Here is an 11,936-nt window from a genome sequence, read left to right as displayed (position 1 = left end):
ATTCCTGCTCATCTTTAGTTCCCCAAATAGGTAATTACTGTAGGACAAGTATATCTGTAAGGGAGTAAAAACCGAAAAAGCTGTGGGAGAAACACTTCAAGCTGATGAGGTTTGCCGACTAAACCCTCATTCAGGCATCCTGGGTTAGTTTGCATCATCCTTCCCAGGATGGCAGCAGGCCCCTTTGCAAGAGGCATCTTCTCCGTTTGCACATGAAGGGGTCTCTCAGCCCTGGAGCTGGGTCATACTCATTTGCAAGGGCTCAGATAACAGTAGTATTAAGACTATTTCATGCCCAGGGACTGCTGTGGGCTGCCAGACCTGTAAGACACTTTGGGATGGGTTTTCTTGATTCTGTGAAGAGGTGGTGAAAAAAGTGGTGATTGCTTGTGGCCAGTCTGGGCTTGGAAGATGAGGGGAAACAACTGAATGAGCAGAAATGGGTAAGCAGGCTCGAGGTGCATGGTACGTTTGTTCTGAACATCTGCACTCTTTCTCTCGCTTACTTCTTGTACCAACAAGGTGCAGTCTTACAGACATTAGGCTGCGAATCAGACAGATTCTTTTGGAGCTGTTCAAATATAGATTGACCTCAGCAATGCTATGGTCCACTTGTAGAAGAACACGTACTGTCAGTATGTGGGCCACCTGCAACAAGAAAAATGGCTTTATTGTGTTTGGTAATAGCCAACAGTGCACGCTTGCTTCAGCTGCAAAAGGACAGTGTAGATGTGTCGGATCTCCTAACTCATGGTGAGACTCAGAGCTGAAGAAGAGGAAGAAGACAGCTTAAAAGCTGTGACAAGATCTTCCTTTGCCGACTCCTGCAAACAGCAAATTGCATTGATTCTGGAAGGAGCTAAGAGTTCTTTACTGGTAAAGATTACAAACCCATGTAAAAGTGAAAGGGGTAGAAATGTTTATCCTTTATAATCCCATTAGGTATATAATCTGTTCAGGAATTCAAATCCCGTGCTAAAGAGGGCCATACAGATACTCCTGCCCAGAGGTCACCCATGCCTGAGGATGCGGCTGCCTTCATCCTATCCTTCTGTTCACTAAGACTTTGAAAGAGCCATAGCACAGAAATAAAAGCTGTGTTCCCACCGATGTAACAGTGGGTCCTCATGCCAAAGTCCCTAGCCACCCCACCACACTCTAGCTATGTGCATTTCTTTACCAGCCTCGGCACGTAAGAACTTTCTAGCACCGCTGCTTCCATACCTGCTTTCTTGCTGTCCCCTCCTGATGTACTTGGCAAGACCACTGCACTCTCTTGGCTCAGATCCTTGCCCAGGGCCCATCCTGCCACTGGCATTTGTATGAGCAGAGTAGATAAAATGCTAGGCCCGGGTGTGATCTGCTCACACCTAGAAAGCTGACCAAGACAAGCTCAGAGATAGCAGGGAAGGCACAGGATACGGAGCCCCTGGAGGAGCTGGCTGCTGGCCTCTGCTAAGGGCTCTGCAGACTTGGGGGTAGCGTGGGGAGAAATCCATCCATTTCTGCACTTGAAAAAATACCCCAGCTGCAAGGCTTATTACAAAGACACAGCTTTATTTCTGAGTACTCCCCTCACTTTGTACCATTTCTCTTAGCAAGTGGTGGTGGGGTATTTTTTTGCGGGAATTTCTGATTAGCAAATATCTCAGCAGTGTTTTAAGAATAAAAATCCTACTGGGAACCTTAGCCTGAATGTAAAACACATGCAGCCCTTATTTGGCAAGTGTCTGCTGGGTTCACAGGGAGACCCAAAACCCAGGGTAACGGCCACTGCAGAGCGGAGTGGTGGCTCTGTGTGGCAGGGGTACAGGTTGGTATCATCTGTAGACCTTATTCGATCCTCATGTTTATTCTACAGTAAGCAAGGGTTAATTACTCAAGTCATAAGATCGAGTGCATCAAATCATCACTTAACCCTCCTCAATCCCATTGCTACATTAAAGAGAGCATTCAGGACTGGCCTTAGCCAAGAACCGCAAATGCATGGGATTGTCTGGTCTACCTTGCTACCCAACACGTGCAGGAAGGGCAGGCTAAAATTTTACTTCGTGGCTGCCTGTTTACTTACGTAGGCAGGGCAGGGAGCATGCCGCTGGTCCAGTGACGCACCATGGATGTGGATGGGAAGCCCCCATGGGGCACTGGGAGCACCCCTGTGGGAGCGTAGTGGTGGTGGTGGTGCACCGCAGATGGCCTGGGCCTGTCTGCTTTCATAGCCAGGGGGGCAACAAACTGCAAGTCCTTGTTGGAGAGAGAGAAAAGACGATTTGTGAAATCTGTGCCCCCATGGGAAGGGTCACTGGCTGAGGGCCTGCATTCCCACTCAGTGACCCAGTATGTGTCTGGACATGGGTTTTGCAGGCTTCAGCACAGAAGGTCCAGCAAACACTTGGCGATTTCAGATTTCACCCGATATTCAGAGGTACTCAGACCCCACTAGTGTCAATTTATTCCACTGGTCTACGTCAGAGAAACGCATGGTGATAGGATGGCCGGGGGAGGAAGATGGGGACCGCGAGGGGATACACTCTTCCTCTGCCATCTTCCCTTAGAGGCAGAGTCCTCCACAGAAAGCTGCAGATGAGTCTGCTGGCTCTCCCAGCACCACCATCTGCCTCAGACATCTCCCCCACAGCATTAAGAGTATTCAAAACTGGAAACTGCAAAGTTTAAGGAAAATAGAAAAGGACTTCCATCCGCTGCAACACTAGGCCCAGCTCTGACATGAGGAAGTGTCATAGAATCACAGAATGGCTTGGGTTGGAAGGGACTTTAAAGACCACCTCGTTCCAACCCCCCTGCCATGGGGAGGGACACCTTCCACCAGACCAGGTTGCTCAAAGCCCCATCCAACCTGGCCTTGAACACTTCCAGGGATGGGGCAGCCATAGCTTCTCTGGGCAACATGTGCCACTGCCTCGCCACCCTCACTGGGAAGAATTTCTTCCCAATATCTCATCTAAATCTTCCCTCTTCCAGTTTAAAGCCATTGCCCCATGTCCTGTCACTCCATGCCCTTGTAAAAAGTCCCTCCCCAGCTTTCTTGTAGGCCCCTTTAGGTACTGGAAGGCTGCTCTAAGGTCTCCCTGGAGCCTTCTCTTCTCCAGACCGAACAACCTCAACTCTCAGCCTGTCCCTATAGGAGAGGTGCTCCAGCCCTCGGATCATCTTTGTGGCCTCCTCTGGACTCACTCCAACAGGTCCATGTCCTTCTTGTGCTGAGGACCCCAGAGCTGAAGGCGGTGCTGCAGGGGGGGTCTCATCAGAAAGGAGCAGAGGGAGGAGAATCCCCTCCCTCGACCTGCTGACCATGCTTCTTTTGATGTAGCCCAGGATATAGTTGGCTTTCTGGGCTGCAAACACACATTTCCGGCTCATGTTGAGCTTCTTGTCAACCAACACCACCCCAAGTCCTTCTCCTCAGGGCTGCTCTCGGTCCATTCTCCGCCCAGCCTGTATTTGTGCTTGGGACTGCCTCGACCCAGGGGCAGGCCCTTGCACTTGGCCTTGTTGAACTTCATGAGGTTCGCACGAGCCCACCTCTCCAGCCTGTCCAGGTCCCTCCGGATGGCATCCCTTCCCTCCAGCGTGTTGACCGCACCGCGCAGCTTGGTGTCATTGGCAAACTTGCTGAGGGTGCACTCAATTCCACTGTCCATGTTGCTGACAAAGATGTTGAACAACGCTGGCCCCAATCCCAACCCCTGAGGAATGCCACTCATCACTAGTCTCTACTTGGACATCAAGCTGTTGACCATAGCTCGCTCAGTGCCACTATCCAGTCAATTCATTATCCACTGAGTGGTCCATCCTGCAAATCCATGTCTCTCCAATTTAGAGACAAGGATGTCATTCAGGATAGTGTCAAATGCTTTGCACAAGTCCAGGTAGATGTCCAGGCAGGTACTGCCTGCCATTTCCACAGCAAGTACACCCTGGGACCATGGCTAACAAAGCCAGCAGGCCCCTCTGCACCACAGGTGGCCTCCTAGGACGTCAGTGCCCTGAAATGTGAGAGCTAGCAGCTGGTGTCAGAAGATTTCTGTCCGGAGCGGACATTTGGTCCCAACAGGTGCAAAAACCCATCAGCTCCCTCCAGGCCATGGAGTGGGCTATGGAGGAGGATTGCATTTCCTACCCCTCCGTTAAACCTGGGGCTCGGGGCCTTTTAAGCCGTCTGTTGCTTTTGCAAATAGCACGTAGGAAAGGTGCGAGTGAACTGGGCAGGGACTGCAGGAGTGTGGGAATTACTTTCTCAGCAGCCAACAACCTTAACATCCGAGGAAAGAGAAAACAAATCTTTCTTACAGCACGGGGAAAAGACATAGCCTGAAAATGGAGGGGTAGGAAAAGTATAGGGGAAGTTTTTGCAACACTGGGACATCCCCTCCTCCCCAAAGATCAACTGTCCTTGCTTCTTAGGTAATAAATGCTACAGATTAGAGACTAGAAATACATCTTTCCAAAGCACTTAAGAACACTAAGAAGCTATATCACCTTGTTAAAAACAGCTTCAGAATTGGGCATATAAGGATATGTTCAAAATGACATACCTCTTATCTGGATACATTTTGGCAAAATCCCTATAAGGATCTACACACCAAAGTATCTTGAAGAGCTGTCCTTTCAGAGCTCAGTAGCCATTGATTTTCAGTGAGACAGGAATTAGAGCAGTGGGGCTCTGAGTACGATCACAAAATCTGTGCTTCAGCTCTCACCCATTTGAAATTGCCAGGTCAAATCTTACCAGTTACAGAATTTGTAACATAAATACTGCCATGCTGTTTGCAGCAAGTGGACCTGCAGCAGCAGGTGCCCAGTGTAGATGTCTTCCACATATAGTCTGTTAGTGGTTCAACTGTACAGGCTAGATAATTTTCAGAGCTGGGCTGAATCTAGTTTGCACCTGTGGAGAAGACATTCTTCCATTGGGTCCTGTCACAGTGCTTATCATGGTAGAGAGGCATGCTGTGCTCTGCTCAGTAACAGCCCTCTGGTGCAGTGGGTTTGAAGATGCACACAGCTGTAAAACGTCCCAGACTTTCTGTATGTTTTGTCCAGGACCTACACCCCTCCCAAGGAGATTACCCATTGCCTCGTGTGAGCGAGATGCCCTTCAGACTCCAGAGTTTTTACCTGCTGTGCGTGCTGAAGCAGGGGAGAGCTAGCTCCAGCAGGCTGTGTGAACGCCATCGGTGGCAGAGCCTTCAGCATCATGTTCTGCATGATGATCTGGTGCATCTGAGCATTCTGCATCAGCATCATCTCTACCATATCTGGGAAGAGGTCACCCCAAGGAAGAAAGTAAGAGCTTTATCAGCAATTGACAAGCAGCAGAGGCATCTTGGTAAGAAGTGCCTTCCAGCATACAGACTGGTCACTGCAACCAAGACAAAGCTGCTGAAAGGGACACGTGAAGAATATTAGCATCATTTGCCCAGGCAGTGCAAAATTAATGTCTATGAATAAGACTGTTCATACCCGCTTTCCTGTTTCTCCTCCCTTCTACAAGAAAGCTGCTGTTGAGCATCTTCTGTCTGTTAGTTTCCTTGCAAGCCCACTCCTCTGGCTATGCTGACTGGAAGGCTGGAGAAGGGCTGAGCACTACAGCTTACTCCAACACAGACGGGCTCGTTACAGTGCTCTCCATTGCTTCAGCTCAAGATCATTGCTTCCCACGTGAGAGGTTTCCTCAACTTTACATGATATTGCAGTGCCACCTTGAGAGTCCACTGCATGTGCATCAAATCTACTTACCATGATCTCTGGTCCTAATCACAAAGGACCTGTGTGGTGGAAGGCATTTGCTTGGGGAGGGAAGGCAGGAGGGAGAGGGGAAAAAAAAAAAAAAAAGAATAAAAAATAATCATGGCAACTCTCCTTTTTTTTTTTTAAACTGGTCGTACCAAAAGTAATTCACATGTATCAGCTTCAGAAAATTGGGACTATTTTGTTTATGAAAATTAACTCCGATTCAAAAATCCAGACACAGATGAAGAAAAAGCTGAGAAATATTGCAGTTTCATGGCTAAGGGTTTCTTTGTGGGATGAAGAAACCTTTGGCTGAAGGATGAGCCAGGGAAGTCATCCCAGGTTTTTATTCATGTATTACTTCACAGTAGCATCTAACTATGTTTAGAAACAAACTCTTTTTATTGTCATTGCACTATATTTGGAACAACATTTTCAGCTGTTTTGTCTTGTTTCCAAACATGGGGCACAATAAAAGACTGTATTGTTCTGAGAAGATTGAACAGCAGGTTAAGAGGGAACAAGAGAATAAGAACAGAGTTTAGAAGCCTGTTTGTTAATTTTGGAATCATCTGTGCACATGAGCTTGACCTTGTTAATATTACTCAGTGCCTTGGGTTGAGCTGGTTTGCTTTCCCAAGCTTCCCTGGCAGCTTAATCTAGCTTTGGTGAGTTTTTAGTCCCTTTTTCTTCAGTTTTAGCAATAAAAGTCTGTCTGAAAGCCTCTCAGAAATGTTATCTAGTCCATTTATGAAGTGCAATTCCTGCAGCTCCAGCAGCAGCCAGGTTGTGAAACAGCATGTCACTAACTAGCTTGGATGCTGTCCCGTGCCCCCTTCCACTTGCTGTGGCACCTTGCCTGCCCGCTCTGGGCCTGGTGGTGGGAGCTGGCTGCTAGATGGAGGGTACATTACCTTCTTTAATGCTTCCGGAGCGGAGGGCTGCAAAAGGCTGGGCAGGGGGGATCTGTGTGATCAGGGGGGGTGGCTGAGGTAACTGCTGGATGATGGTGGCAGGCTGAGGTGGCATCTGAAAAAGAAAGGAAAATGGAGAAGTCAGGGTTGGTTTTGGCCAGCTCCCTCGTCTTTGGGAGGGCAGAGCAGTGGGTGTCATCTGCCTGGACTTCAGTAAGGCTTTGGACGTTGTATCCCATGAGATCCTCATGGAGAAGCTGTTGAGGTTGTAAGCTGCATGAGCAGACTGTGATTGGAAACTGGCTGAATGGCCAGGCCAGAGCATGGGCAATCCTCCCAACTCCTCTTGCCACCTCGTTCCTATGGTAAACCATTCACACTACTAATTTTGTGCCTTACTTGTAAGATGATTTCCCTTAGATTTTGCCTAGGGCAGTAACGTTCCCATACAACAGCAAGAGGCTTCAGCAGGATGAGTATTTCCATACAGCCCCCAAGTCCCTCCACCTGCAGTTGTTGTCTCAGACCAGCACAGCCCTAGCGGTGTTTCCAAGGAGAGAAGATCCTTACTGTCTGCTGGATAATCCTTGGTGGCTCCACTTGGGAGGCTGGAAAAGGTATCTGATAGATACGCGGGGAGGCAGCTCTGTGATTATGACAGTGTCCTCCAGCTGGTGCAGGGGGTTGTGAAAGCTCTTCCAGAAGGTGCTGCTCCTGCAAAATCAAGTATCTTCTTAAAGAAAACCTGGTCACAGAAAGGCAGACCGTATTGTTATGCTCTCTGACTAAATGGGATTGACCCCTAGGAGCCCGCAGCAGGGTGCAGCCTCGCTCACTAAAACACTGCTGCAGAAATGTCCAGCGCTGCTGCATCCGACAGACTGACCACAAGTGACCGCTGCATGAAGGGAAGCACTCAACCAGTGCCCGCACAAGTATAAGGGAAGTTTTTCTTCCCACATACCTCAAAGCCATTCACTTTTTGGCACAAGCAAAAAGGAATGGAAAAAAAGTGAAGAACAACTGGCCAAAAGTCTGGGAAAATGTTTCATTCCACAAACTAGGAATAAGTAACAGTTACTATTGTCCCTATTTTGGTGGCATTAAAAATCCCTTCTTTGTATTTTGGCACTACCCTGGAGAGCTTATGATACAGCAGTTCAGGGCAAACAGAGTCAACCCACCAACTGACTGAAGTGGCTGCAGGCTTTGTTAGCTGTAGTGAGGGAAAACACACTGCTCTCTGGCCCCTGATGAGCTGGCCCAGCCTCTATACTCAGAACTAGGGAAGGACTGAATATTGTCCAGCCCAAGAACTAAGGACAAGAAAAAACTGAATCCACGTGGGCAGTGGATGTGCAGATGGCCCTTTCTGTTGTTTCTGTCCACAGAGAGGGCTCTTACCCTAAGCTCCTGCAGGAGATCTTTCCTTCGCCTCAGGGCACTTTGGAGCATATCCTCACGTCTGTTCCCTGAAGGAGGAAAAGTCCATTATCTTCTCAAAGGATCACAAAGACAGAGCTTTTATAGCACCTACATTGTGAGATTAATTTTGGAAAACGTGTTATGAGATAGTTTAACTTCTTCCACAAAAAGCTTTAAGCTACTTTTCTTGTCGAATCCACGAACAGATAATGACTTTATGCCATGTGCAGGCACAGCTGTTCAGCAGCTCTATAAAGGCAATGCACCTTCTCTGAAAATAAACTTTTCAGATTGCTCTCTAAAGCGCCCTTTTAACTTCCTGGCTTAGAAACTCATTTCAGCCTGAAATTTTCTAGATATACTCTGTACATGCAGAGGATGATCATGCAAATTCTAAAAAAAAGGTTTGTTGTGCCGTATCAAAGCAAACTTAGTTTTCAATGTCAACATTTCTGTTTCTTTTTTGTTTTGAATCAACTTCCTTTTCAGTTCTTCCCACATTGAGCTGATTTTGAACTCCCTTGAAATGAAAATAAATAAGACCATTTTCAGCTACATTGGAGCCATGCCTGGCATCTGCTCTGAAAAGCATCAGTCCATATTTTGAAACTGTAAGTTGTTAAAGGGATTTTTATTTTTTGGCCATAGCATTGAAAGTTTCCAACTATTCATGCATCAGCCCAATGAATATGAGCCCAGAGTACAAACTAGAAATATTACTGGTTTTCTACTGGTAGCTTTTAATCCATAGATAATACAATTATGAACACTGCATGTGCCACGTGAAGAAATGAATGCACCACACATAGCATATAGCTCCCATGGGAGTATTGTTGAAGGGAACACACTACTTGTACATGAAACATCACAGCAGTCTTTGAAAGGGTTTGATCAAGACACAAGTAATTTTCAGTTCCCTTATTTATCAACTTTTAGCTGGTTCACTAGCTTCTATAGACAATTGTCTAAACTTTGGAAGTTTCAGACGTATGCTGGGATTACTGGACCTCTCTGCCCAAACCAAAGTCAGGATGTAATTGCACATACATGGTTCCCTGGTAAAATTTCCCAGCTCTTATCAACACAGTCCTGAAGACCAACTCTTTCAGTATAACAATTTGTTTCATAAGCTGAGTCACATTTTTTTTTTACACCAGAAACCATGTTCTGGTCTGCACAGGGCTGTGTTGGTCAGCTTCAAAGGTGCAAAGCAGCATTAGCAATGGACTGTTCCTCCTGCCTGGATCCCTCAGAGACACACAGCCATCCTAACAACTCCTTTTCAGGATCACCAAAGCCAAGCATACAGCTGGACTGCAACAGAGGCTCACTCCTAGGTACAGGAGCTACTACAAGTAGGATCACCAGTGGTTTGCTCCAGCTGAACAGCATCTGCAGCTGAGAGGCTGTGGAGGACACCTGAGCAGGAGGTCATTCTTATGACAGTGCTCAGCTGGTTGATCACTTCCTTTTGTCAAAAAAAAAAAAAAAAAAAAAAAACAAACAGTTGAAGAAATTCAAAAGATAAAGTGTAGATAGCTGCACAGTATAGCAAGCCCATTCTCCTTGCATCAGGGCCGCTAAGATTCATTGGCTTGGTTAGAACTGAGACTAGTATACAGACTGACGTTACTGCACAAGTTTCACTGGAACTTGCATTTTTGCTACTTCAAATCCCCAGGGCTGCATACAGATTTAGACATGCAGGCTGAGCTGGGGCAGCACTGACTGAAGTTCAGAGTCTCCCTCCTGCCTTCCAGACAATGCCCCTGTCACAGAAGCCAAGTCAGAGCAAATTCTGGCTACCCAAATGCCCAACCACTGAGCACATAGCTTTTAGGGAGGAGATGTGATCATCTGGTGTGACCTACTGAGGAACTTGTGCCTGAGAACGTCACTAAACCCTTTCCGTATTATGTCCATAGTTAGAAGAAATCCTTCTCTCTTACACGGAGCTGGGAGAGGTGACTCCATCTTCTCTAGGTTCTCCTGTTCATTTTCTAGTCTCTGTTGGTAGAACCAAAACAAGAACTGGTTATGAGTCAGGCAACAAAGCTCACAACGATTTCCAACCCTACCTTACAGGCATAAGTTTGGGATGGAGAAAATAAAAGTCTGTCACCGTTTAAGGCTGGGCCAGTGCTTAAAGCAGGTGGCAGATGCTCTCTGTTAACCCCATCCTTTCCCAGAAGGGGAAGGAGAGGAGAAAAGGGAGAGGAGAGGTCGCTCGCCCACGAGGAGCCCAGCGGAGCCCAAGAGAGCCCGCAGGGAACAAGCACCCACCCGTGGGCCTTTCTGCATAACAATCCTGCTCCTGCCCCAGCAACACCTACAGACATGAACTGCCATCAGCTCTGAAAGCGGGCATTGCCTGAAACCTGTAGTCAGCTCCAGACAGGGCAGTTACTAAGAAAACTTAACTGAAGAAAAAAAAATAAAATCTCCTGAAAGCAGAAATAGTCCTGTTTCAGCCAAACCAGGACAAAGCAGAAGTGGAGACAAGCGGTGCTTCTTGACTGTTAAATCACACCTAGTGTCTACAAGAAGTATTCATAGAAGTATGGAATGTGTCACTACAAATCTAGTTACAGTAAAAGAATAGTCATGCTTCCAACTGGCCAGGCTACCCCAGACCTGGAAATTGATAACATGGTGAATCAGGAGACTTAGACATCATTTATTTTGTAAAACAGAGAGCTGGATCATATGAAGAACTTGATGCTGGACAGTTTTGGGTACTCGGTGCACTAATAGGCCTAAATGGCCCTGACCAGCCTCACCTGGGGCTTCCATCCACACCTGCTGCTTATGTCCCCAGGAGCCCCTTTAATCTCAGCTCTAGGTCGTCTGTTCATAGCTGAGCTGTACTGGATGAACATTGGTCTGCAGTTCAACCACAGTCATGCCTGTGACTGGCCATGGATCCTTTTAACCTTAATCCCAACCTGAAGTCACTTGCCAGGTTGGCCTTGGACCTGCCTCATCACCATGAGCTTGCCTGATAGATCTGGACTTTTGGTTGAACCTGGCCACCATCTCTGGCTCTGCCCTGCTTGCCTTGCCTAGGGGCTGGCCGGCCAGGTCCCTGCTCTGCTGGCTGTGGTGGTCCACTCAGCTGCTTGCTCCTTGTGGAGCAGCTGGCCCTTGTTGCTCCCTGATGCTCAGAAATTAGAGACCTTTCACTCATGCACAGGCTCTTTTCTTGGTTCTGCATGGCTCTGCACTGGTGAAAGCTGTTTTTGAGCCAACTGGTGACATCTCCTATAAGATCAAAGTCACTTTAACCCTATTTTTAATTTACTGTAGGTCCATGTAAACTTGTACAATGTTATTTGAGAACGTGACAGCGACTGTAGCACCACTGCATATTGGTCTGCCTCTGCTTGCGCAAAGAAAGAGGTTGTCAATTAGCTGTAGATACTTTTTGTATCTCAGTAGAAATACATTTATTTAAAATACAATGTTAATCCTTAAATGTGCAAGAGCAAAAAGCAGAACAAAAGTGACCACTGCAGAGTTATTCCCTTACCTTTTCCAGGAGTTTGAGTTTCAGTCGTGTCAGGTGATCCACCACTGAAGGATCTGTCATTGTAGTAGTCTCCTGAAAGAGTATGCAGGAAAAAATGGGTTAAAAAGCTAACCAAAGGCAGATAGGTTTTCCGCGGTCATTTTTCCCCCTCCATGATCTTCACAGAAGAATAATTCCATTAGAAAAAGAAATACAAGGTTGTAAGCAATTGAGGGAAGAAGATAAAAGCTTCAGTTTCACTCCCAGGTAAAAATGAGTACAGATGTTCACTACAATGTCAAAGACAAAGCTTTTTCTGCCATTTCTCTCAGTGT

At 47.0% G+C, this 11,936-nt stretch overlaps 1 protein-coding gene across 1 annotated transcript; it reads right to left on the bottom strand.

Moving 5' to 3' along the window:
- Positions 1 to 1,913: 1,913 nt before the first annotated feature.
- LOC104161287 (uncharacterized protein C21orf58-like) lies at positions 1,914 to 11,682 on the bottom strand. Its single transcript, XM_009699657.1, has 8 exons — positions 11,623 to 11,682; positions 10,043 to 10,100; positions 8,073 to 8,140; positions 7,239 to 7,382; positions 6,669 to 6,783; positions 5,140 to 5,279; positions 2,072 to 2,244; positions 1,914 to 1,935 (listed from the first exon to the last, which is right to left on the bottom strand). The coding sequence occupies exons 1-8, from the start codon at positions 11,680 to 11,682 to the stop codon at positions 1,914 to 1,916; spliced, it is 780 nt and encodes a 259-aa protein (XP_009697959.1).
- Between the last annotated feature and the right edge of the window lie 254 nt (positions 11,683 to 11,936).

Source organism: Cariama cristata, unplaced genomic scaffold, assembly GCF_000690535.1.
Source record: "Cariama cristata isolate BGI_N322 unplaced genomic scaffold, ASM69053v1 scaffold21034, whole genome shotgun sequence".
Lineage (NCBI taxonomy): Eukaryota > Metazoa > Chordata > Aves > Cariamiformes > Cariamidae > Cariama > Cariama cristata.
Note: the sequence above shows the minus strand (reverse complement) of the source record. Positions and strands in the feature narration are given on the sequence as shown.